Consider the following 26046-nt stretch of genomic DNA (forward strand, 5'->3'; position numbering starts at 1 on the left):
ACCATTGAGAAACGTTTTTATAATGGAAGACTAAGTGAAGATTAAGAGGGTGATTGCTCTTGCATGTTGTGATTATTGCATTCCTAACCGGTTCTGTTGGGCTTGCCTTGGATCAGGTCCAGTTCACTAATCCCTTCCCCTACATGAGAGTCCCCTAAAAGCAGTGGCGGATATTTCGGGCTCCTATTGTGACCGTGCCATGTTGTCCAAGGTCTCGAGGAATCTTCTCTTTTGTTCGGAAAGGGTCACGGAGGGTGCTTGACCCCAACTGTGCAGGAGAGGAGTTTGGAGAGCAAGCCGTGTGTGACCAGTGCTTTTTTGCCTCCAGGGTTTTCTTGGTATGCTGCCAACAGCACTGCCCATGAAACAAACCAGATTTGAGATTAATATTCTCTGGGTTTTTTTTTTTTTTTCAGCCTATTTCTGGTTTATTCAAACTGCATTTCTCCTAAAGCCCTACCTCTTCATCACATCGCACAAACTATGTGACATGTTTGCATTGTTGTCATATTCAATCTTTGCAGCTGTGGTATTTTTTTTTTTAAAAAAAGAAGGCCTCCATAGTGAGTAATGCCACATACAGCAAATAGCCTATTTGCATTGCTATGAGGCATATCCGTGTTGTTTTCATTCAACTGTTCGTCTCAACCGTTGCAGAAAGAGCAATGTTTAACTAGTGTCCACAGAAGAAGCGTTCATTTAAAAAAGTATCACTGCACAGATGACACCTTTCACCTGAACTAATATGAATAAACTTGTTGAAACTGCAACAAGTGAGTCATTGTAAATGATTTTTTTCCTGTAATCTACTGAATTTCAGCTAAATGCAGGAAAGGGCAATTTTGGGAAAGGAATCTAATTGCCCTGCAGGAAACTAAATACGGAGCAGCGTGGAGAAAGAGAGTATGGAGCTCTTCCTCTCACAGCGACTCCAGAAACAAAAGTGAATTCTCACAGAGGAATCTATAGGAATGTTTCTCCTTGTTTGCTCATATGATAATGTAACAATTATACGACACAAGACATTCCAGAGGTTAGTTGATAGCATGAAATACGTTGAACTAAATGAAGAGAATTTCAAATTCGTCTTCTGTTATATTTTGCAGACGATTTTTTTTGATGTTGCTGGTCCCTTTCTCATATTTGTTTATGCTCCTTTCTCCCAGTTTACGCCCTTCTGGTCCTAATTCTGAAGAAAATATCTGATATCACCGTTTCCAGTGAAATCGAGCGTGGATGTTAGAGACAGAGTGACCACACATGTATGTAGCTCTTGAGTGTTTAGGAAACAAATGTTTTTGTTGGTGATCATATCTGAACGGTTTCGCGGCGTTGTGGGTCAGCGAGTATCTTCAAAGTCCAATTGGCAGTGGATAGCAGGGTGGGGCTCAAGCCATGCGTGAAAAAGAGTGCGCGGGGAATCATTGCTTCTGGTGTGATTCAAACTGATTTAAATCCCTTCCAATTTATGACTTTATTGTCTGAGGGATCCGTGGTTGGAAGGGAGACTCTCATTACCGTGGCCATTCATGGAGAGAATGGGGCAAACGGCGCGTTACTCCTGCTGCCACACACTTCTCACGAGTGGAGAGCAATATTTCGTTTGAGACCTTGCGCTCAGAAACAGTTGTTTTATTCATGGCTACTGACGTGAAGCTGACATCTTTTGTCTCAAGTATCAGCTTCAGACTTAGCAAGCTGTAGTAGGCTGGTAGATTTGGCTACAAGTTGACTTTCCCATGTAAGAATAGCTGAAACTTTCAGATTAGTCCCAAGGGAGAGGTGGCTAGCTCCAGTAAGAATTTGTTTCTTTCTTTTTTTTTTTTCATGTGTCACCTTAAATGGCAAATGCTGGTCAACAGCGGTTCACTTGTGGTCGTAGGATCTGTAGGATAACCTCTGTTTCATAAAAGGCAGTTTAAAGTGTATTTTTTGTGGATTTCTTCCGTACTGGTTAAGGTAAACCTTTTTTGTCTTATTGCTTTGTGGTAGTTTGTGAACTGCAGATTGAGACAGCTTCATAAGTGATTTTCTCACAATGTGAGGGATTTTGAATTTCTGAGGAGGTCATGACCTGGTCCAGCGCTTGCTTTTGAGGGACATGTGGGTAATTGGATTGGATTATTTTGAGGTTTGCCCTCGTTGGGGGACACAACAGGCAGTTTAGAGTTTGAACTCACACCGAGGTCAATGTTACACTTTATTAAGCATGAAGTGTTATTCCCCATATGGGGAAAAGAATTCTACAGGGTAGTAAGATGTGATCCTTTGATCAAGGATGAGTGGTACCTAGGAATGGTTGTTTTTGGCATTGTACTAAATGTCATCTTTTTTTTCAGACTTTTTTGTAGGCACCGCTTTTTGTTGTGTTTGTCATCCTGTTAAGTTTTGAGAGAGAGAGAGAGAGAGAGAGAGAGCACAGTTATATGGCTGCTTTGTCTAACCATGTGTAGTAAATGTCAAATAAATGTCTGCTCAAGCCCCTTAAATGCAGTCACAAGTCAGCAGTTAGTCTGTCTAACAAATGAGATTGTTAGGTTTATTGAATAAATTATTTGACTGAGGTATTCCAGGAGCAAATTTTCATGAAGTAAGACTCCAGTTGCTGTACTCTGGGGAGTCTTTTCAAGTTTGTATGAAAAAGAGTGATACACTATTGCTTGGTATTTCGCTCTTATGCCTCTTCAAGGAGATGTAGTCTATTTTTAGCTGCGGTTCAATTTCTCTTATTGCTTAGCAGGTCAAACGCGTTGCTTGAATTTAATTTGCAGGTGGCTCGTTCAGGCAGAAGAATGTTTGACGACTTGGCATGTGTCAGCCGTTTTGGAATGAAAAACAACAGGTCCCCAAAAGGCTGGCATCAGGTTCAAGAAAACAAGATGCGTTAGAGATAAATATCCGTCAGGTCCAAAACGTCTCATTAACTCAGAGTGCGTTCTCCATTGTATTGTGCATTACTCAGGGCCACTACTCCAAAATTGGAAACCCACAATTAGGCCTACTTGGGCGCATCCAAGTCAGATTCAATGATATACAGTTAAGTTGCCAGTGGTATGTAAAATATGTGGGGGTTTTTTTCAATGTCTCAGTTGCAAACTCAGGTTTACTTTGAATACTTTTTAAACAGATTCTCTGTGGTTCAAAGTAGTTCAGTCCTGTTTCTTCATATCTTTCACATAGATTGTAGGCTCCAGGCCAGCCACTCTGCCTGTATCTAAACACTAAAAATTCTCAGTCTCTCTTCAGCTTTCTGAAGACTGAACCAGTCTTTCTTTAGCTTCATATCCACTCAAGACCAGTTGTCTGTTTATCATTGGGTCTCAAGGGCCTACAAGAGCTCAGTGTTCCTTAAACGCCAGATGGATAAATAATCAAATATGTATTTATTTCTCTTTCTCCAGCAGTTAGTGCTTTTTGGTTTCCATTTAATTTATAATGTATCTCATCTACGAGCCTTGGACCAGACGCCAAAGATATTTTTTCATGTTTCCGCTCTGTTAAACTGACAACCATGCTTACTGTTTATTACAAATTGCATTTTTTTTAATATTAAAGGCAAAATGTTATTGGAATAATTTTACTGTGATAGTTTTTTTTTTTACACAGTAGTGTGTGAAACCTTGAGGAAAATAACCTGGGTGTATTTTTAACTGTTGTATCAATATTGACCCTCTCTCAGCTTCAGCCATTACCAAAGGCACAGCTAATCATTTTGATAGGGGTGGGAAAAGCACTCCTCTCCTCCTCACAGTCCAACCGTTTTTATCCTCCCTCCCATCCCCCTCTCACATACCCTGCATTCCTGCAGAACAAATGCTCACTTGTTGCTTTAGTGCTTTAGATCAACAGTAGCTAGACGCTGGACACTTTGTAAAAAAAGGACAGAGTAAAAACTTTGAGAGAAAAAAAAAAAAAAAACTTAAATTGTCTTTGTAAGGTCATTATCTTTTCTTTGTAACCGTAGTACCATGAGCCTGTGGTAATGATAAGTTGGGGTTTGGGATTGTTCTAACTGCAGTGGAGCTGAATAGAGGGGCAGGGGGACCTAGGAAGAGTATTCGTGTGTCACTTCTGTCTCAGACAGATGCGCCAAATTCTAACAGAAATATGACTTCAGACTAGCTATGAATAAAGAGGTAGATATTCTGTGTTAATGTAATTTTTTTTTTAAAATAACTCGCTGAATTAAATCGCCTAATATTTGTTTTAAATCACTCATTGATCCATAACAGAATCAAGACAAATACAAACTTCAGCTCACAGTGCAGTTGTGGAGTCATATGATCAAACATTGCCCTTGCCCAGAGTACAAGATTGCTGCAGGATCAAAGTTCTTTTATTTTGATCTTCGTTTTCACGTTAGAGGGAAAGTAAATGAATCCCCGACTCCGCATACATTTGATGAGAAAGCCTCTGAGAAGGTCTTGCATTGTAATGATATGGAGTTTGTGGAGGGTCTGTACCTTCCTTCACTGTGGGGTGCAGTCGGAGTCTATGAGAGGGATTAGGCCCCCTCTCTATCCCGAGCTGCTCTCTCTCGCCATTCGCAGGGGGCTGCCTCTGATCGGCTAAACGTGATTTTCTGGCCCCCATTGTGATGGCTGTGTGAGAGGCAGTTAGCCTTCGTGAACCTCTGATTCAGACACAAGATGAGGTCACATATTTACAGCCCAAAAGGAAGCCCTTTCATCTTGAGGAAACTTGTTTTGGTTCATACGGGTTCAGCGAAACCAAGCAGATCTGAGATCGTGTGTGTCACTATTTGTGATGTCACAAAGAGCCAAATGACTGCAGATGTTAAAGATGTTACTGCCTATGAGTCAGCAGCTTGCTAATTATTTATGAAATTGTAAAATAACTGTTTGATCCTGACTCACATTTTTCCTAAATCCGTATGGATTTAGTGTTTGTAAACTTCCAGCGGAAGATGTGTAATCTCCGTACATTTAAGAATTTGTCCTATGATGTTCCGTACTTTACTGAATGAGTCATTTGTACTGAATAACTTCATCAGCATGGCTGATAAGGGACAGTGAGGAAAACTACTTGTACAAGAGCTTTTCACAGCATCAGTGCACATTTTCTTATAATGTTTAACTGGGTAGGAGCTGAGAACAGTTCGTCAGGTGTTGTGCAACACACAGTAAAAGTCTGACACAACAAACGTCATTGTGATTAATCTTTGGCACTCCTCCAGGAATGTTTTGGGAATGACTATTTCCATTCTTCCCATGAGGTAATCTTCAGATACAGTAGCAACTGAGTTATCGTTTTCTAAACTGACTTTGACAAATTTGCAGTAAATCTCTTAATAAATTGCTGTGGTGCTATTTTGTCAGTCTGTCAAATTCTGTTGAAGTTATTTTTAAAAATGAGAAATATACAAGAAGAGAGGAAAATATCCTATCCTTTTTTCCTCCTATGTCACAATACCAAAGCTTTGTGGGAAAATGACTCTGCTGCAAGTCCACTGAGAAAACCTAGATGCTGTTTTAGTGATTTGTGGTTGAAATCACCCCTTGTGAAATGCTTGCCTAAAATTAGACCCCCTCTTGTCTTTTCACTGGCCTATGCTGGCTTTTGTGTGGCTTTAATGCTGCCTTGTTTTGATGGCATATCCCCCTGGATTTGAGATCCACTGTAAAGTATTTCAGCTGATTCCTCTATCAAAAAAAGCTCCTTTTATGGCCGCCTTAAGCAGATCCTTTTTTAAAGCCACCGTAAATTAGTCTGGTCTTAAAGAGTTACTCAGATCTGTTTTTCAGATCTCATGGTTCCTTTGAAGATCTCATTCAACTCTTGGTTTTGCGAAACGTGCAAGTTACAAGCCCTATTGTCAGTTTTACTCTGAATGCTCTCAAAAAGTGCTTTTTACAGATCTTTTCAAAGGATTTACAGTTAGGCTAGATTTCCTAAACAAAAAGCTTGGGTAAGGTTAGGATATTTGACTAGTAGTTGTTGTTGTATTTTTCTGGGAACCAAGGCTCTTGTTCCTTATCATCAGCCCATTCAGAAAGAGCTGCAGGAGATTACAGCTCAACAGGAGATTTCTACACGGGACAAGGTGACATATGGCTGTAGTATTTATCCCTGCATGGAGCAGAACCACAGAAGGAAATATAGTACACAGAGAACATAGGCAAATCTCGGCGACCAAACTGAGTGGCTGCACGCGTAGACTGCGGGTGGCCATGCACTGGCAGGTCCATGCTGATTTGTAGGGTTTAATGAGCCACTACACTTAAGGGGAAGATTTGTAGGCTGTTTTCTTTCCTTCTTTCCTGGTCAAAACCTAAAGGAGGTTTTGTTGCCTCTCTCTCTCTCTCTCTCTCTCTCTCTCTCTCTTTCACTCACACTCTCTCACTGGACTGTAGATTTACGGTTATGGGTTCTGTTCAGACTGGGTAAAATTTGTTCCGGGACGGGATACCAGTTTGGATTGGCTACATCACTGAGCTATGTCTTCTCCGATTTGTAAGTCAGCAAAATGTTTAAGAAGGGCTAGTGTTGACCCCCTGGAACTCTGTGTTAACTATGTGAGGGTCAAGGCCATAAACTTTGGCTTCTACCGTGTGAAACCGTATGCTTCCATCTAAGATTTCCTCAACTGTTTTTGTGTCTTTTTGGCGCAATATACTAAAGTATAGTATATAGTAAATATATAGTAATATAGTAAAGTATACACATTTTCACCTGGTAAGATGTTTCAAAGATATATTAGCCCAGTTGCTCTGTGACCCTGGACTTAACCTCTCAAAATGTGACAGATACCACCCAATCATTTAAAACTCCTGTGCTTTTAACAGAGTTCAAACAGTGAAATAAAGGCTTGGATGGCAATTCCAAATAGAGTGAGCTGTGGAATGAGATCTGTTTGAAATAGGAAATGGGAGAGTTTAGAGAAGATATCAACCTGGCCAAACATTTACTCACCTGTTCTCTATTCTAGTGCGCCACCTGTGGAAAATGGGCCAAGCACTCACAACCTCTGAAAGAACTGTTAACACCTCAACTGGAGTTTACCAGAAGTAGTGAATAAGAACATAGAACTCTTAACCCCTGGAAACTGATAGGGTCTCGCTGTAGTATTAGTCCTGGGAGACCAAGATGGCAAATATGTTCAGTAGATTAACCTATATATCAGACACACTCCCCTACAGAGTACAAGCCAACCCCCAACTGCCGTTTAAGGATTTTAAACCAAGATGGCAAATTTACCCTGCAGATTGGATTAAGGCACTCCTCTGACCACCGCCCCCCAACATTGGATTAAAGTTGTCTAGAGAGAGGTAGAATTAATGTGTCACTCCGCTCTCTTTAACCACAAAACCAGTGGGAATAGGCTAATCTCCTCAAACGCCTGAACACATGGCAAGTCTACAAGGATCAGAGACAACAGTTCTACCACTGGCCCTTATAAGGCCAATGAATTTTGCCTGTCCATCAAGCCATGTTTTTGTGCCGTGGGTTCCTGGTACGAACAAGGCAGGGATAGTTGAAGATTAATTGGCCTTGTTTTGCATCTGGGGTCTGAACCCTTGGAAAGACCATCAAAGGGATGCAATCACATGCAGTGTGGGGGCGGCCCACGCTGTGTCAAACTCACAACTGGTTATCGTCAGCAGACTTAGATTAGCAGGAGACCGAGGTTACTGGTGGTTGTCTCAATCCATTGTGTCCAATTACATCCATGCAGTTTAAAGTTAAGGTTGCTGGGGAAGGGCTCCACTGTTTTGATGGCAGGATAAACACTGGAACATGAACAAACTGAGCGTGAAGCGTGTCTGGGGTGGTACCGCATACAGTCCCCTGGGGCCGACTGCAGCGTCAACACGGATAGCAGAGCTTGAAGGGAAGTATGGAGGGATGAATGGATGGATTGGTAAAGAGGGATGGAACTAGCTATGAGACCGTCCAAAAAGGCCCGTTTGAAACAATACACATATTCCGCTCTTATGCCCCCTCCTTTACTGAGAGACAATGTCGCAATGTCACACACATCCAGCGTTTTCCCTGATCCCATTGTTGTGACAAAATCTCCATAATTCATAACTGGGGGGCGAGAAAAGAGCCAGTTCCTTTGTAGTGGCCCGACCCTCTTTTGGCACAAAGGTTTTTCATGGGACCTGTTATGGAACGGACTCATGCTGTAATGAGCGTCTTTCACTTCAATGCGAGTACACCAGCTGAATCGTTATGAGCTCATTAGCATAAAGCGTGTCCTCTTCAGACATGTCCTCTACATTAAATTGTGTTTTGAAGGGCTTTGAAACTTGTGAGTCCTTGTGTCCTTAAGAGGGCTTACACATGCATGTATATAATTCTCTATTATTTTCACCAAGGATTTCTTCTGGAGCTTAGTTGATTCCCAGTCAGTCTGATTTATTATTTTATCATTCTTTGTGACTTGATTTAAAAGGATGTATGCTTTGACTGACCTCACACCTTGATTGAATGTCATGTTATCTCTTGGGCAGAAAACATGGTTGAAATTATTATGATGTGTTACATTTTTTGATTTTGTTGCCCTGTGACAAGAGGGGAAGAGAGGTATAACATATATCATGACAGTGACATACACTGCAGTTTCATTATGTGTCTTATTTATTATTAGCTGTCATTTTGATAAATAGCTTTTTTCCGCGACCATTGGCATGGACTGCTAAAAGATAAAATTCCACAGGGGGAAGGAATATGTAATTTGGTACTGCCTGGTCTGGTGGAGATGCACTTAATATGGCCATTTTACAAGATGAATAAAGGGTGTCTTTCCTCTATTATCTGATGCACTTAAAGCATCACTTTTCTTCAATGAAGAGCGAGAATATTTTGTGTCAAGTGTTTGAAATGGAAGAAGAAAAAAAAAATAAAGGTGTATGGTGTTAGGAGAAAAGTCATTTTGGTACTGCTAACTTGCAGAAGTTCAACTGTGGCACCTCACATTGCACATTGTCACTGAGAAACACTAAAAGCAATATTTGGAAAAGGTTTAGTGCGTACCGCACATTTTAAACTATGCTCTTTGATAGATTCCAGGGTGCTCAAGGTAGGGTATGAGGCATCTACCCAAGTGCCCTGTTTACGCATCCATTTCTGTCCAAACAACAGGTGTTTCCCAAGCTTTTGTAACCGAGCTCCTGCTCTCTTTTCACTGTGCACCAAAATGAACCCCTATGTGCTTATCCTCACTCACCCCAAATCCAGCAACCCTTTAAACTAGACACTAGCTGTCTTGCCTTGTCAGGGACACATGGGCCATGTTAGGCATGCCAGCAAGACTGTGCTTTCTGAGGCCCTCCAGTCTGGCCCTGTGGTGGGCCCTTGCTCTGTGGGAGATTTTCAGTGCCCCGTGAATAAAGCATAGTTGGAATGCCAGTGCTCAGTGCTTCACACAAACGGGGGATCAGGAGGGAGAGGTTTGCCTGTCTCTTCGCTCCCCTGTATGATGGACAGCTCTGTGGCCAAATGAAAGAAAAAAGCACATTCTTGACTCCATGCTAAGTGTCTGATTTATATGCAAAAGACCAGAGAGGGAAATATCCGAGGGTAAACACGTTGTTGGCTTTGGAAAAGGGATTTGGGAATATTTCATCGGTGTTGAGTCCCTTAAAGTGTTAGCGCTCTGTCTTGCCAAAACTGGTCTGATTGAAGGGCCAGCATTGTCCTAAAATCAGCTCTCAGTCATTCCTTTCAGCACTTTATATCTCTTGAAACATGGAGGAATTCTTAGACCAACTCTTATTGATGACCTTTTAGAGAACATTACAATCACGGCGCTGTTCTGGCTCTCCTCTCCAATCAAACCACATTCACACTCAGGATACCTCTGCCACTAAGCAATCAATTGCCATGCCATGCTGCTCAGTCACGCTATGAAAATAGTCATTCCTTCATATGGCATTCTGTTTTTCTTTTTTCACATGGTAATAGCTAATGTGCATGACTGGTATCTGTAGAGCTGAAAGACACTTCGGAGCTTCTGAAACCAACCTGAATGCTGCTGCTGCTGTAGCTGTGTGTGTGTGTGTGTGTGTGTGTGTGTGTGTGGTGGGGGTGTTCTTTTAAACATTGGTTCTTTGTGTGCAGTCATGAGAAAGAGTGATTGAAAGGTGGAGCAGCAGGGAATCCATTGGCCTAGAGAAGGCAGGGAGGCAGACTGTCCCTCTCTTTACCGCGTAGTGTGTAATCTCCTAATCCCAGGAGTGGCCCTGTCATAGGGCAGGACATCATCCACCACGCCTGGGGCAGGAAGTTCCCTGATGGGGGTCTTTTACCAAGCAGACCTCAGCTGCATCCAAGCAAGAAGGTCTAGTCAAAGAACCATGTGAAAGGTTAAGTGTCCTGTTTTTTTTTTTGTTTTTTTTTCAAGTCTTTTGAAGGTGCGCAGCACAAAAGTTCATTTTATTTCCAGCGTTCTTCAAATGAGACCTCATGAACAACTTCTGCAAGTCATGGTCATGCATTTTCCTTACTTGCTGTAAGCACTGAACATGAACATGTGGCGTGATGATCAGTGTTGTGATTATGGTCTCACTCGTGGGAAGTCATCTCACTCGTGTTTTTACGGTCTTCAGGGAATGGGCTCATGTGGTGGGTCTTGATGCATCCAGGAGGTATCATGTTTCCATTATCAGCATAATCCCTCCCCAAGCAACAATAAAATTTTACTTTTACTTAAAAAAGAATTCTGTTCATAGAACACAAAATCTACAGTACTTTGTGGTCTCCGATAAAATTCAAGGGAATAATCCACACTTGCAGAGCGGGACCCTTAGCTTTTGACCTGTGTCGTATTTATGACCATAAATTCCATTCATGTGACCAATTTGTGACGGGCCCAGGTTGTGACACTTTTAGCGTTTTCATGCTCGGTGGACCAAGGCCCGCAAGGTCCACTTCAATGTTCTGAGGCATTAATAATACATTGTTCCTGTGATTTGACATGCATGACTGAACAGATCCAAGGTCCCAACGAATGGAATAGCGCAAAATCATATTGTCTATTTGATGGATATAAGTGTTTCTGTGTCTCTCTGCCTAACCTTTGGTGGGAAGGGTTAGCTACAGCCTGGCGTTCAGTTCTGTGCCGGATTCAAACAGTGTTAAGCAGTGTATCAGCCAAAAAAAAAAAAAAAAAATGCGACTGCAATTTTCAGTTTTCACGATATGTTATGCAAATTATTTGTAACAGTTTGCCGGTAAAAAAAATAAGGCAAAACAAGAGATAATCGTTTGGAACGGTAGCGGTGACATTGAAATTCATTTCGTAAGCTCGCATCTCTTTGCTACCAATTGTTGCCCATTTGTTGCGTTTTTAAGGGAATGGTTGGAGCAATCATATCAGAGGTTGGGTGATTGATATGGATTGGTATGTAGAGAAAGAGTGCCTTTTCAAAGCCATGAGCTCATCAAGGACCAGCTCTGAAGTCATGCTTATTAGAGGGCTCTTCTCTGTGTTTTTGGATGTGTGTGTGTGTGTGTGTGTGTAGGCCCTGTGACTATTTTGTGTTCTGAGGTGTCATCTCACTGCAGAGTGATCCGGCTGTGTTGTTATTGTGGATCCCTACTCCCCCTCCCTCCTCTCATTTCAACAAGAGACACGGCCACGCTGGAATGCTGGGTTTCCATGACGCTAATGAGGTGAAAATGTGGCATGAGTCCTGCTAGCCCTGCTGCCTCTCCACTGGAGCAGACCAGTGCATGTCCTGCAGGACTGGGCTTCCCCGGGAACCGGTGGACTATCTCATACACCGGCCCACAGTGAGCTGACAACCCTGGGGAGAGAACAGATCGTCCCTGCTTCTTCTCCTTCCTAAAAGCCCCACTCAATCACAGTCTCCTTTCTCACCCTTCTTCTCTCTCGCTCTCACTCTCCCCTGTCCTAAAAGACGCTGAAAGGCTTTGCTGTCAGATTTATTGTTCCATAAATGCTTCATGCTGCAGGCTCCAGAGAAGACAGCCCTACTGTTTGCAAATGGTCTGGTGGGACAAAGGCAAGGTTTCTCCCAATCAAGGAGGCTTTTCTGGGGCTGCTGAAAGCTCTGTCATGGTTAAACAGTGCTTCCCGTCATCAGCGCTGGCGAGGGGGTGCATTTTCCCGGTAAAACGGGCCTCCGCTGAGTGAGCGAGTGTGTTTGGCCCGTGGTGGTCCCTGGTGGGAACAGGCCCCGTCCCATTGTGCGTCCTAAAAACAAGGAGCCACAGGGTTAAACCCATGTGTCTCTGTGCTTCCTCCCGTGCCCCGCTGGGCAAGCGCATGGAACTTAATGTTGTGCTAATTAGTCGTTTTTTAAGATTGGTCCAAACGACTACACTGTGCCGTGGACTGCGTAAGGGAAGGGGGGGGGGGTGTCTCTGTCTCGTGGCCCCTCTCCTTGTCAGAACTGAACACCCCCTCCCGGCACCCCTCGCCCCTGCTCTGTGTGACTCTGTGTGAATGGGGTGCGATGTGTGGGGATGGGGTCCGTCGCTTTTGTTTGCATTATTGTCATTCAAAGTGTAATGTCTTGAAGAGAGGGTTTCTAATTTGACCTCGACCAATTAAGAGCTTAAGGCTCCGGCCGACTAGCCATAAACTTTGACCCACCTGCTCATTATGTGCCGCATCTTCACACTGTGGTGTGAAATCCTCTCTCTGCCTCTTTCTTTCTTTCCCACTTTTTCTCCCCTTACTTGTTTCTCGCCGCTTTTTTTTCAGATTGGAACATAAGGTCTATCTGGCATAAACTACATAAAGGATAAACGTAATTTATGCCAAACGGTCGAGACATGTTAAGCGTGCATTTGAACCGTTTATGTCGTTGTCCTGTTCTCCAAACTTTATCTGCCATGAAATTGCAAAAGAACAAAAAAACGTCTGATTGAGCTTCTGTCTATTTTTCCGGAACTTTCTACGATGCTTTATGTATAGTCTCGTGTTTTAATCCTTTTCAGTTTGATGTTTTCTTCTGGTGTTGTTTGTTACCAAGTTCTCTGCCACAGAGTTACATAACTGAATATCGGGAAGATTTACATGCTGGTGATATGATAGCAGTGTGATGTTGTTGTGCTGGTAGGTTCCTCTGTGCTGATTCTGGGTCAGGGTCATTGACTGTTGCTTTGTTCAGCTGAGCTCAGAACGATGTGTGCTCTTGTGTCCCGGCTTGACTGAGGGCTTCGGATGAATGCAGTCCTGTCCTGAACTGGTTGAGTCTGCGTTAGCCTGCCGAGTGCACCTGGACCGCCATTTGTGTTTCTACCAAAATACCTTGCATCTAATCGTTCTAGAATGTCTTCAGGGCCCTGCTGTGTGCATGTACTCTTCAAACTAAAACGTACTCTGAAGTTATTTTTCTCACATTTACCGCCTAAGTTTAGCTTGTCTGAAATCTGACTGACTAAAATAGCTCCTGTTGATTTAACCTCAGTTGCCTTTGGACAGCCTTTTAAAACACACGCGACTTACTGAAACCCTCTGAGATTGAGATGTAAAATTAAGCTGTCTCGTGAAGACTCTCTGATGTCTCCTATGGGGAGGAACATCCTCAAACATATAATTTAGCATAACGCTCAGAATCTCTGAGCCCTAAAAAAAAAAAAAATGCTGCGTTGACACGTGGAGAGCTTTAGGAGACAGCCTGACTGAAACAAAACACGTGACGAGATTTTTAGAAGTGAGCAACAGGTTATCTGTGCAGGAAACAACAGTGTGTGACATTTGATGAAGATGGATGGAAACTGTTGCCATGGAACAGAAAATGACACAGAGTATGCAGACAGTTGGCGTGGTTGAATGAGAACTGCATAGTGGTGTGGGTATAAAAACAGACAAATGGCTTTTTGATCTGTCTAATGAAGTGTGTGTTTATGTAAGTGCCAAGTTGTGGCAAGTGAGTATGTGTGTGTGTGTGTGTGTGTGTTTGTTTGTGTGTACTTTCACTATTGATGCATTCTGTAACATGTTGAAGTTAAGAAACATTTTTTCCATACCAGTCCATGTTGCTCTTACTGTTGTTCTCGATGTGTTACAGTGATGTTTATTTTTGCGGCATTTTTACTGTGTGAAAATTTCACCCATTGCCCAGCGTTTTGGTGGAGTTGTCATCATCATCATGGCTGCCACGTTCACGACTGCATTAGTTCCACTGCAGGCTCTTTTTGTGGTGCTTCGAAAAAAGAGACAGAAAGAAAAAAAAAGGACAGGGGGGAGACGGCTAAAGTCTCTCTGATCCCCTTTTCCATGCCAGGGGTAATCCAACAGCTACTGTCAGCACAAATACAGATCTGATGGCACAGAGAGTTTACGAACTAACACTGCCTGCCACTCAATGTCTGTGTCTGTGTGTGCGTGCGTGTGTGTGTGAGTTTGTGTGGGTGTTTCTGTGTGAGAGAGAGAGTGCGTGTCTGTGTGTGTTTGTGTGTGTGTGTGTGTATGTGTGTTTGTGTGTATATGTGTGTGATTTGCGGGAAAAACGGGCCCACGGGAGGCTTTATCCAAAGCATAGAGCCGTAGCTCTGCGTTGCTGTAAGGGGGGGGGGGGGGGGGGGGGGGGGGTCAGAAACAGAGTGAGCGTATCTGGGGAGTGTTTCTTGGTCATGCAGTACTCTCATTGTGTGGGTGTGTTGACTCTGACTTAACTCTCTCGGCATGCTAAGGGGTCATTAGCAAGGTGATTGGATCACTTATGGTTTCTTGCACTCAGTGGACAAAACTTGATTGAAAGCAGTTCCTCTGTGACTAAGAGTATGTTATGGTTTCTCTCATACCTTTGAGCAGTTTCATCCAACGTGTACACATCCACTACAAGTACCTCATTCAGAGTAAATGTTTACTCCTCTACCTGTCTCATCAAAATCATTTGTGGTCAAATTAAGGAATGCAATAAGGGTGTAACTGAACTGCAGTCTGTACGCACGTAAAAAGTTATCAAACTTGACAGTCCGTGGTAAATTGTCTTTAGTCCCACAGAATAAAGAACAGAGTTGTGGAGAAAACAATGAAAATGAGCCAACTTATATTTGATTAAATTGGTCAGATTTATGCGTTTATGCTTTTATGGGCTTTAGTGCTGCTTTATAGCTCACAGTAGGCTTGTTCATGTTCTAGCTACTTTTGTGTGGCTTCGTTAATCAGAGGAAGACGAGAGATGTGGAATCAAAAGCTTGTGGAATTTACATAGTACATACTACAGGATTTTACATACTACAGTGTTTTATGCTCTCAATTCCAAAATCATTTGAAACCTGATGAAGTTGTAGGAAAAAAATGCAGTATAAAATATTGAAAATTTCCAGCATTTGCAAGGTTCTATATTTGACTGCATATGCGTGTGTGTTGTATCGGTAAGATCCAAAGTTTTTCTAATATGTTCCTCTGTTTTTTTTTGTGTGTGTGTGTGTGTGTGTGTCTCAGAACACCAGGACTGTCTACACCAGGTAGTACACGAGCGTCTGGGCGAGCTACTGCGCGTGCTTAAAGCCGTGATCGGAAAACATCAGACGCTCAACTCCGTGGATATTCTCAGTGCTGCTGGGACAGTCATCGCCAAGGTCAAAGGTGAGCACCTTTGTGCCCTCTTCTGCACCTCTTCAGATAGGCGGTGTATCACCAAGACCTCAAAAAAACAATTTTTGTCTCCAAATTTCAGCCTATTCCACCATATCCCCACTCTGGGCTCCCAGTCTTTAATCTGTAGAGTTGTGTCTTGTACACTGGAGTACCATGGACTTGGCCAGCTTTTTTTTTTTCTTTTTTTCTTTTTTTCTTTTGGTGATATTTGCATCATTCTGGACAGAACGAAGGAGGGCGAACTTTTAAACAAAACAGTAAAAAAATGAAACCTCTGTTCTTTTCAAGCCACAGAATTCCCTGGAGATTATTCCGTTGGCTAATGAAGTCGTGAGGTTGAAAGGAATAGAACAATGCCGAGCTGTCGGCGGCGGGACTCTGCGTGCTTTTCCCTCGGGGAGTCGAGCGGAGAAGAGCGGAGGAATCCCGTTTCGCTCCACTCCCCTCGCGGAGAGATTAGCATCTCGCCTGCAGGGCAATGCTTCACTTGGCGCGCGCACAAGAATCTCAGATTCTGCCTCCTCTCAGTTTGCAATACAAAACTGATGTGGTGCCGTACCTCTAGCATTGCCCCTTGCTTATGAAGAGCAGGGACAAGCTGACCTAAAGAAGAGGTGGGGTTGTGTGTGTGTGTGTGTGTGTGGGGGGGGGGGGGGGGGGGCTGAGTGTGTGTGTTTTCTTACTAAGCCTGGTTCACCCGAATTTTCTGATAACCTCCCTTCCCTTGGTTTATTATTCTCCAGTTTAGAAGTAATTGAGGGGGTTGCATTTAGTAGAGCAAACAGAGGTGAGATTAGGTGAATTTCAGGTCTGGGTTTAGTTTACATTAGTCTGGTGACCGTGGGCCAATGTGTAGACACTGTGTGCTTCAGTGCGGACTGTTACGTATTGCTTGACTTTGACTGTTGTATGCACGGTGTGTCATGTCTCAGTAAACCTGTCTCTGAAGCAGATGGCTTCCTCATTTCAAAGTTTTAATATTAATGGCTCTGTGTTGAAGAAGGAGAAGAAGAAGAAGAAGAAGAAGAAGAAGAAGAAGAAGAAGAAGAAGAAGAAGAAGAAGTGAGAAGAAGAAGAAGAAGAAGAAGAACAAGAAGTAATGAACGGAAATTTGCAAGCGACTGAAACCTTCTGTCTTCGAAGTCTGTTCCTGGGATCGTTTTTTTTTCACTCCAGTGAAACAGTGACTAGTTCAGATTTTTAAATGGACATGCACTTCCTCTGGTTTCCACTAGAGGGCCAAAATGTAGCACGCACTGTTCTCTCTCTCTCTCTCTCCCTCTGTTTTTCTCTGACTCCCTCTCTCTTTTTCTTTTTCTCTTTCTCTTTCTCCCTCTCCCTCTCCCTCTCCCTCTCCCTCGCTTTCTCTCTCTCTCTGTCTGTCTCTCTCTCTCTCTCTCTGTCTCTCTCTCTCACTCTCTCTCTGTCTCTCTCTCACACACACTCACACACACAAACTTACTGATGTAATATGACACTGGATTAATCCGTGTGTTCTGGGAGATTAAAAATAAGAGAAGCTTGAATCTCCAGATCAGGCTGTGAGAGCTACAGGACTGGCCTAAAGGAGTGCGGTGCATTTAGTGCATTTAGAGAAGATTGCAGTCCTACATGTTTGGCCTCATTCATACCCTCACTGTTGGAGTATGACTCTGGCCACACTGCCTGAGGTTCAGAATGAGATCCAAAACAGCAGGAGTCCAAGCAAGCTTTTGTGGAGGTACTGAGAAGCTCCAAGGCAGAAAGCTTTGACTCAGTTTTCTTTGGATTCTGGACTCTTTCCCTTCGAGAGAGCAGGTCTCTAACGGGAAAGTATTTTGCTGTTACTGACATGCCTATGGCTCCCCATCCTTAATCATTTCAATGCACAGCGTTCCATTTTATAGAAAGAAACCCCTTGTTGTGGTTTCTTGAATGTGAGCCATCATGTGATTTTCCCCCCTTTTTCTTTCTGATGTTCTTTTTTTTTTTTTTGTATCAGAGCACTGTGATTCTCTCAAGTGCACTGCTGACAGTGTTAGGTTTCAGAAATAACCCGCGTGTCTTCTGTCGACACTCTCTCTCTCCGGAGCGGCAGGCAGAGTGGGAGTGTGCTTATTTTCTACAGCCATAGCTCTCGTTGCTGTACTGTTTTTCATCACCTCCAAAACCTACAGTTGGTTTCAAACCACATTCTAACTGACAGTAAACCTCACTGCCGCTCGCTCCCCTACTGTAGACGTGTTGCCTTGAGAACGACAGTTTATAACCCTTCGTACTTTGTGTCTTGACTGTTTAAAGTAAGTACATTTCTGTTTTCTGCTGTTCCTTATGAGCGGACCTGTGAATTGAATCCGTACATGCCTAAAGTTTAATATTAGTTGTGGGAGAGATGGAAAGTCTGCATGCGTGTCCAGTTCAGTTTGCTCTCGTCAATATCTGTTTTGTCAGCTAGCTTCCCCTGAGTCAGAGTTGACACTGATTAGCCACCCGCAGTGTTGTGTTTTCCCAGAGTAAGAGAGAGAGAAAGAGAGAGAGAGAGAGAGAGAGAGCGAAAAAAACAATGCCATTTTTGCTTGATGATGTAATTTCCACGCTTGTGAGTGGCTGCAGAGGGCTGCCATTGTGTTCTCGTGAGCTTCAGGATGTCCTGTTGGAGGGGTAGTTGAAGGGTGGGGTGGGGGCTGGAGAGGGGGGGGGGGGGTCGCTATATGCTGGGAGAGGTGTAGATTCAGACATGAGGTCGCAAAGTGCTTCAGAGACGCTAGGGATCCACGCGACTCACACTGTTCCTCCCGCTCCTACACCGGTGGAGTCCTCCACCATATACCGGCCTGAATATACACCATACCTCTTTACTGAAGGCCTCTGTTTCTTCACATTGGATGCATATGAAAAGACTTTTCAGAGGGTCTTTTTTTGTTTTTTCGAGAAAAATTTTGCCTGCATTCGGCGAGAGGGAAAATCTTTAAGGAGTGTGCTGAGAAGCTTGAAAGAAAACTCCATTTCAATCTCAATAGGAAGTACATGCTAGCATCCTTATTCTCTTCATTTCTGCACTGGGTGACACGCTCTGGGTTGGATGCGAGGGGGTATACACGCTTGATGGGAAGCTTGGCTGTGGGTAAGTGGCACAGACTGGCGGATTCAGAGGGCACGTTATGGGTTTTTTTCTTTTTTTTTTCAGACAGGAAGCCTTCGCTAAGGCTGGGGCTCTTCGTACACTTGTTTCCTGTTTCACTAAAAAAAAAAAAAAAAAAAAAAAGAAATGCCTGGGTACATATTAGTGAAATGAAACCACAGAGCTGAGGTTTCGTCCAGAGATTCAGATCTTAGAGAAGACTGAGGACCTCTGAGACTTGCATCCCTCTATTTATTCACAGAACAACACTGACAAGGAACTAAATGGACGGATTTGTCCCTTCAGACCAACAATGTGTGTAAACCTGCGGTAAAAAAAGGGGAGTTTCCCTCGAAAGTTTGTGGTGGTAAAGTGTGAACAGTATTAGCTGAAGTGATTGACTCTGGAATCTGAGGGCCTCCAGAGCTCCAAAATTCCCCTCTGTTTCTGGTGCGGACGGAAGGAGTGAGGATGTCCAAGCTTTGGAATGGGAATTGGAATGGCGTCAGTGGGTTTTTTGGTGGTGTCTGAGCGATTTGGAGGCACTCTCGCCTAGTTTATTTTTCTGTCCTTGGAGTTTGACAGGAAGTTTATTGTGGAGACTGATTGTAGCTTATTTGCACTAATGTTTTGGCCGTCTTCTTTCCAGCCGTTAGAGTGTTTAGACTCATTGCAGGAAACGTTTTTTTGGGGGGGGGTTTTTCCCACCAGATTACTGACCGAGTCATTTAGTTACTTTCCTAAAACAGCTACTCCTTTTATACTGTCTGTTTTTCTGTAGCGTCTTGTCTGTAGTATTCAGCTTCTAACCAGTCAGTCAGACCTATACCCTTTTTTTTTTTTCTCCAAAACATCTGAGAAAGCTTTGAGCTGCCTCGATTCTATTCAGTATTCTGTGTATTGTTCCATTCACCTGATTTTTCAGTAGAACACTGTCATGGACCACCTTCAGGACTTTGTGTACTGCTTAGAGAGGTGACGATCAGCACGTTTGTGTTAATGACAGGTTTCGTGTTGTGCCTTAGTCGTAACCTTAGAGAGCGAAGGCTTTCGTGTCAGTTTCCCATCTTATCCGCTTTCACATGTCGACATTAAAGCTCTTTCACTTTTTGACAGGAGTGAACTTCAATGAAGTGAATGAAGAGAACAAGCAGAAGCTCTTTGGAGAGATCTACACATCTATAGATACATTGGCCTTCACGTTTGGCAATGTGTAAGTCAAAATGAAGGTTCCACACAAATGATAAGACAGCTCGCCGAAAAAATGTTTAAATTTGAACTCTCTGCGTGGAAGAGCTACTCTTAGATGTACTTAATGGTTTAAAACACAGTCTGTGGGTGACTAATCGCTGATAGCACCATAGAGAAATGTTCCCATGTCAGCAGATATGGTGTTTGTACAACTCACATCTGTTTGATTTGATAACCACTGCTTTCTTTCAAATAGGGAGTGTATCTGCTGTCTCTGACTCATGGTTTAGTTCGTCCATCCTGAGTGTCTGTGTGCGTGTATGTGTCTGTATGTGAGTGTGCATATTCATGCATGTGTGCATGTTTGTGTATTGTGTGCATACAGTGTGTGTGTGTATGTGTGTTTGTGTGTACGTATGTGTGTTTGCGTGTGAGTGTGTGTGTGTGTGTGTGTGTGTGTGTGTGCATATTCTGCATGCATGTGTGTGTTTGTGCATATTCACACAAGTGTTCAGTTCTGGGTGTGAGTGTGTGTGTATGTGTGTGTGTGTGTGTGTGTGTGTGTGTGTGTGTGTTAGGGCTGCAGGAAAGGCATGTTGTAAAACAAGCTCATGTGATATATTTCACATTATCAGTCCCAAGTCCCGGGTCCCAAGTCAGACAAACTGTTGCAAATTTTAAATTTGGTTTCTGAATTTCTAAGTTACTGTTTATATAGAAGTGTGATATTATATGTTAAGTATTATTACAGTTTTAAAAGCATTAAAGTATTAAAACGTGAGAATATTTGATGCATTTGCTTTCTGTGTTCAGCCACAGTTTTCTCTCTGTGTCTGTACTGCATCTCACTCAGCACATGTGTCTTTCAGTGTTTCTGACTTCCTTATGGGAGATGTAGAGAATGGATCATCCACGGGGCTTCCCCAGACACAAAGAAGCAGGGTGAGCCATCTTCTCTTGTCTGTTTCTCTTAAGACTCTGGAAACGTCTAAAACGGGAAAACAACAGGTGGTTTACCGCCATGAGAAAATGGATAGAAATGGATTGAAGAAAGGATATGGGCTCCGTCTCTTGCGTCGAGTTGGGGTCAAAGGGTTTGATCTTATGGGGGGAAAAATAGAAACAAGGTCTGTTTTTGAGAAGAGACCTTTTCCTGTTTGGACTGTGATCCTGAAATATCCAGTGGAAAGCGAGTGGTCACACCGTGCGACAGTGTAGCGTGTGTGGCTTTGTACTGTGTGTCCTTTTTTGAGGGGCCATGCAAAAGCAGGGAGTAAGAAAGCTGTTTTGTTTTTTCTCTTTTGTCTCTAGCCTAATTTTTCTTTGTGAGTGGCTTTTATGGCTTGACACTCATCGTTGTCTCTCTCTCTTTCTCTTTTTATATTCTCAGTCTTTTGAGAACCTGTCAGTAGAGTCTGGTGGATCCGTGCCAGATGACTCTCCAGGTAACAACACAAGACAACAATTTACTGTCACGTCAGAAGTCAGCTTTCAAATTACAGCTCTAACACACAAATGTACCACATTATAAGGGTGTACTATACAAGTTTATTCCTCACTAGTTGTGTATTGAGTGCTAAACGGCTTACATTCAGTTTGTTGCTCTTTTGTACGAAGTGGTGTCGCATAGACTTGTTTCACAACTTGTTTATTTTTAACGTGTTATCCATACTCCACTGTTATATAATTATAATTGAACTATTGAACATCCTCTTTGTTTTTATTCACGTTTTCATTGCTTGAACATCATGTCAGACATTTGTTTGTCTGAATAACCTCAGCGTGTTTTGCTTTCGTTATTAGATGAATGCAAATTATAAATCAGAGACACAGGTCTCCTTTTTAGGAGATCTTTGGTGGGAAGCTCTGGCATTGTTGACATGTTCGTAGTGTGTTTATGGAAACAACAGAAGTGAGTTGTAAATGTAAGCAGCTGTCATAACGCTGTCATATCAAATCCCTGTCCGCTCTGCTTAGTATCAGTCCGCATTAGCTCTGACTCTCCGTCCCAAGGTCAGGAAGAGCTTTTATTATCTGTCACTCAGACATACCTACCTACACACACACACACACACATACCCTCACACACACACACACACACACACAGGCAAACGTACATATACATGCACATGTGAATTAGAGCTTAGCATGAACCATGCATAGGCGTCTGTTGGTGACCCTCACTGATGTTTCGGGGTACGTGTCCGCTGTCTTCACAGGCCCCAGCCCTCCGGCACGGGTGGAGGAGGTGGATGCAGCACTGCTTAGGAGTGACAGCGGCGTGGAGTCAGCCCTTCACTATGCCAAAGCCTGGTCCAAATACACCAAGGAGCTACTGTCATGGGTGGAAAAACGTCTCAGTATGGGTGAGCGTAACATACAAATAGACGCAGGTTTCCGTCACCACATTCAGTGCGTAACAGTCTTGAGTTTCACGCAAACCTCGGAACCGCTTTGATGCTGTCGAGTTTTGTTTGTCGATCATTGTGACGTCAACCTATGTTCAACTGACCAAAAATGTCTTAAATTAGTTATGTATGAATGTGGTGAGTTAGTTATGGATGTAAATGAGTGGAATCTGAATCTAAAATGTGACACCGACGGTGAAGATTTCGATCTCATTTTCGCGTATGAGACTGATGGAGGTTTACCTATCAGTGGTGTTTGCTGCAATGATAAAACTTTTTTTTACAGTATAATCTGTCACGGGTATCTTACTGACAGATATGCGCAGTCTGGGCCTCATTTGTGTACTCAGTGTGAGAAAGTGCGTGCGTGCGTGTGTGTGTGTGTGTGTGCACGCGCACACACGCGTGTGTATCTGTGAGTGTGTGTGTGTGTGTGTGAGTGTGTGTGTGTGTGTGTGTGTGTGTGTGCGTGTGTGTGTGTGTGTGAGTGTGTGTGTGTGTGTGTGTGTGTGTGTGTGTGTGTGTGAGTGTGTGTGTGTGTTAGCGTGTGTGTAGGTGGGTTTGTGTGGTGTGACATAACAAGATTGCTCTGTTTATTTAGCTCTTGCACTTCAGGGCCTGGTATTCCACTTGTCATTCTCTGCACAGAGTGTGTTTCATAACTTCTGCTTTTTTCCACAGACATTGAGTGTGCGAAAAGCTACGCTAAAATGGCCGAATCTGCAAAGACTCTCGCAAGTCAACAGGTCATTTCTCCCTCAGTTCTGTTCGCTGTCCTGTTCTCAGTTCTGTTCTTTATTTCTACGCACAGAAACTCACGACAACCTTTCACAGTTCCCAGTCATTCATATTCTGAGAGAATAAAAACGTATGACTTTGATTCATTCTTTTATCTCATACTTTACTTTCATTTCTGATTTGTTTGGACCATCATTTGAGCAACAGGAGTACATGCCTTTTCGGGAAATCTACGTGTCTGCGTTCAAAAATGACATCGAGTACAGTCAGGTCCTCCTTCAGACCGCTGCTGCTCTGCAGGCCAACAAATTCATGCAGGTATGGTTTTCAATCTGACCTTCCAATCTGATTTTATACTTTTGATCTTTTTTTTTTTAATGCATCTTATAGCACAGGTGATGGATAAGAGCTCTATTTACATCTCAATGTGTGTGTGTGTGTGTGTGTGTGTTTGCTTTTTACCTCTAGCCGCTCCAGGCACGCAAGAATGAGCTGGACAAATTACGAAAAGAAGTCAAGGAGCAATGGCAAAGGGAGCAAAAGAAAATGGTAAGTGCTTTTCTTTTCTTTTCTTTTCTTTTCTTTTCTTTTCTTTTCTTTTCTTTTCTTTTCTTTTCTTTTCTTTTCTTCTCTTCTCTTTTCTTTTCTTTTTTTTTCTTTTGAAAGCGTTTGAAATACTTTAAAGGTAGGGTTAAAGGACATGTTTAAAGAAAGTATTTAAAGAGCTTGGCAGAGGTTTTCGATTCCCTGCTTTGTTTCCCTGTCCTTGAAGAACCTCTGTCTGTTAAACGTTAGCCCTTGTTTTCTGTTCATCTGTGTGATTGAATATGTCGGCATGGGTTAAAAAAAGGTGATTTCTTCCTCAAGCTCAAGTGCGTCAAGGATGAGATTTGTTTTATCCACAATGTGTCTTTGTGTTAGGGCTGCGTGTGGTTTATTGAAGGAAGTGGATTAGAACAAATAAAGGTTTTGCTTGTGCTTACGGATGAGTCTGCTGTGGTGTGTTTGATTGTATGATTGTGTGTGTGTGTGTGTGTGTGTGTGTGTGTGCGTGAGAGAGAGAGAGAGAGAGAATGTCCGGGATCTCTCTGTGCCAATGACCGCTAAGTGTGTATTTCCTTTTGACTACCAGTGAACTTCAAGAATAACAATTGTGTAAATTTCCTAGTTTGCCAGTACATGGCGATTTGGGTTGTATACTTTGATTGGACAGACATTGTTATCAGACTTTTATGTATTTGTGTGTGCTCACACACACAGACACGCACATGCACACCCACACACGCACACACACACACACACACACACACACACACACACACACACACACAGACATGCACACACATACCCTTGTCCATAGTGATGCAGAAGAAAAGAAGGAAGTGAACTGTTCACACTGTTAGCTTGAGTCAAAAAGCTGTAACAGCCTGTATGTGTGTGTGTGTGTTTGTGTGCGTGCTCTCCAGCACGAGGCAGACAGTGCCCTGAAGAAGGCCAGACTTCTACAGGCTCAGAGACAAGAGGAGTACGAGAAAGCACGGAACTCCACCAGCCGTGTAGAAGAGGAGCAGCTTGGTGGAGGAGGCAAGCAGCTTGAGAAACGACGCAAACTGGAGGAGGAAGCTCTGCAGAAGGTACGTCCACTTCTCCCCAGTTAATCACTCAGATTACTCACTCACACATTTGCTCGCTCGCTCACTCACGCACTGAATCACTCACTCACTCCCTCACGCGCTCATTTGATCTCTCACTCAATCACTTTTTCAACCTCTCATTCCGTCCCTCCCTCGCTCCATTAACTTGGAGGTGAAGACCTCCACTCACGCTATGTTTGTGGTAGTTCTCAGGCCTTTGGTATTCCAAATCGTTTCTTGATCTGAAGCCTGGTTCCCTAGTTCCTACCTGGTTATGCATTCCTCCATTAGCTGGTTTGATCAGTAACACTGCGCGATGATTCAGAAATGGAACCTTCTAGAAATGGAATGTTGGTCATCCTTGTCTGCTTTCCTCTTCTCTTATTGTGTAGCCCTAAACAAATTCAGTTTCTGTTATCACGCTCAGTGTTTTTTATATCTGTGTTTAGAGGGAATTGGAGAGAAAGGAGGCAGGAGTCTTAAAGTCAAAGTGATTATGTGAGATGTTTAGTATGAGGAGTTACTGGCACTTTGTGTTGGTGTTGTGAGTCCTGACTGGCGTTTGTCCGCAGGCTGAGGAGGCGAAGGAGCATTACAAGGCCTGTATCACAGACGTGGGGGTGAAGAGAGTTGACCTGGCCAACGTGAAGACCGAGATCCTTACACAGATCAGGGAACTGGTTTTTCAGTGCGACCTGACCTTGAAAGCAGTGAGTCACAGAACTCCAACAATAAACAGAGACCTTCTGTTTCACATCATGTTTGAAACTAACAGATAAAAAAAAGAATGATGATTTCAATCGTTTCAACACCATTTCGGACTGTATTCACACTGTGGAGTTCGGCAGTGTTAACTCTGACAGTGTTTAGATTCTCCATACACAAGTTATGTTAACACCGAATGAATTTGCTGCGCGGTTATATAATGGAGAGATATGCTGTTACAACAGTTCAGATGCATGGAGAAACATTATCAGTTTTTCATGAGCAAAAGTCTCACTTTTGAAAATGCATGCGTTTGATAATTGGTGCTTTGCCTTCAGGTAACGGTGAACTGGTTCCAAATGCAACAGGCACAGGTAGTGTCTCTGCCAGTCAACAACCAGTCTCTGTGTGAGAGCGCTAAACTATACGAGCCAGGCCAGCGCTACACAGAGTTTGTCAGGAATCTGCCCTCAGACAGGACAAGAGTGGAGTCCTTCTCTTTTGATGCTCCACTCACACAGAACAACACTGGGTAAGTCTAAAGAGACCTTTCCTGAGACTATCTAACAGTCTGATCATGTTTGACTCTCCAATTAGTGATATTTGAATGAATAATGTTTAGGTAAATGTTCTTGCCCGTCTGCATCATAGTCATAACTAATAAACATGTAACCGAGGGGAAGTTGTTGTTTGTTTGTTTTTTTAAATGTACATGGTCTGTTT

At 43.1% G+C, this 26046-nt stretch overlaps 1 protein-coding gene across 4 annotated transcripts in view; it reads left to right on the plus strand.

The window, feature by feature from the left end:
- Positions 1 to 26046, plus strand: part of arhgap29a (Rho GTPase activating protein 29a) — a 37427-nt gene that overhangs the window by 3026 nt on the left and 8355 nt on the right. For all 4 annotated transcript variants that reach the window (XM_030769761.1, XM_030769764.1, XM_030769762.1 and 1 more), the window contains exons 3-13: positions 15392 to 15535; positions 19764 to 19860; positions 20708 to 20780; positions 21229 to 21283; positions 22058 to 22204; positions 22928 to 22992; positions 23192 to 23302; positions 23453 to 23533; positions 24451 to 24618; positions 25191 to 25328; positions 25662 to 25855. In XM_030769761.1, coding sequence (XP_030625621.1) covers positions 15392 to 15535; positions 19764 to 19860; positions 20708 to 20780; positions 21229 to 21283; positions 22058 to 22204; positions 22928 to 22992; positions 23192 to 23302; positions 23453 to 23533; positions 24451 to 24618; positions 25191 to 25328; positions 25662 to 25855 — 1273 coding nt within the window. The remainder of the gene's footprint in view (positions 1 to 15391; positions 15536 to 19763; positions 19861 to 20707; positions 20781 to 21228; positions 21284 to 22057; positions 22205 to 22927; positions 22993 to 23191; positions 23303 to 23452; positions 23534 to 24450; positions 24619 to 25190; positions 25329 to 25661; positions 25856 to 26046) is intronic.

The sequence above is a fragment of the Chanos chanos genome, chromosome 3, assembly GCF_902362185.1.
Source record: "Chanos chanos chromosome 3, fChaCha1.1, whole genome shotgun sequence".
NCBI classification, from domain to species: domain Eukaryota; kingdom Metazoa; phylum Chordata; class Actinopteri; order Gonorynchiformes; family Chanidae; genus Chanos; species Chanos chanos.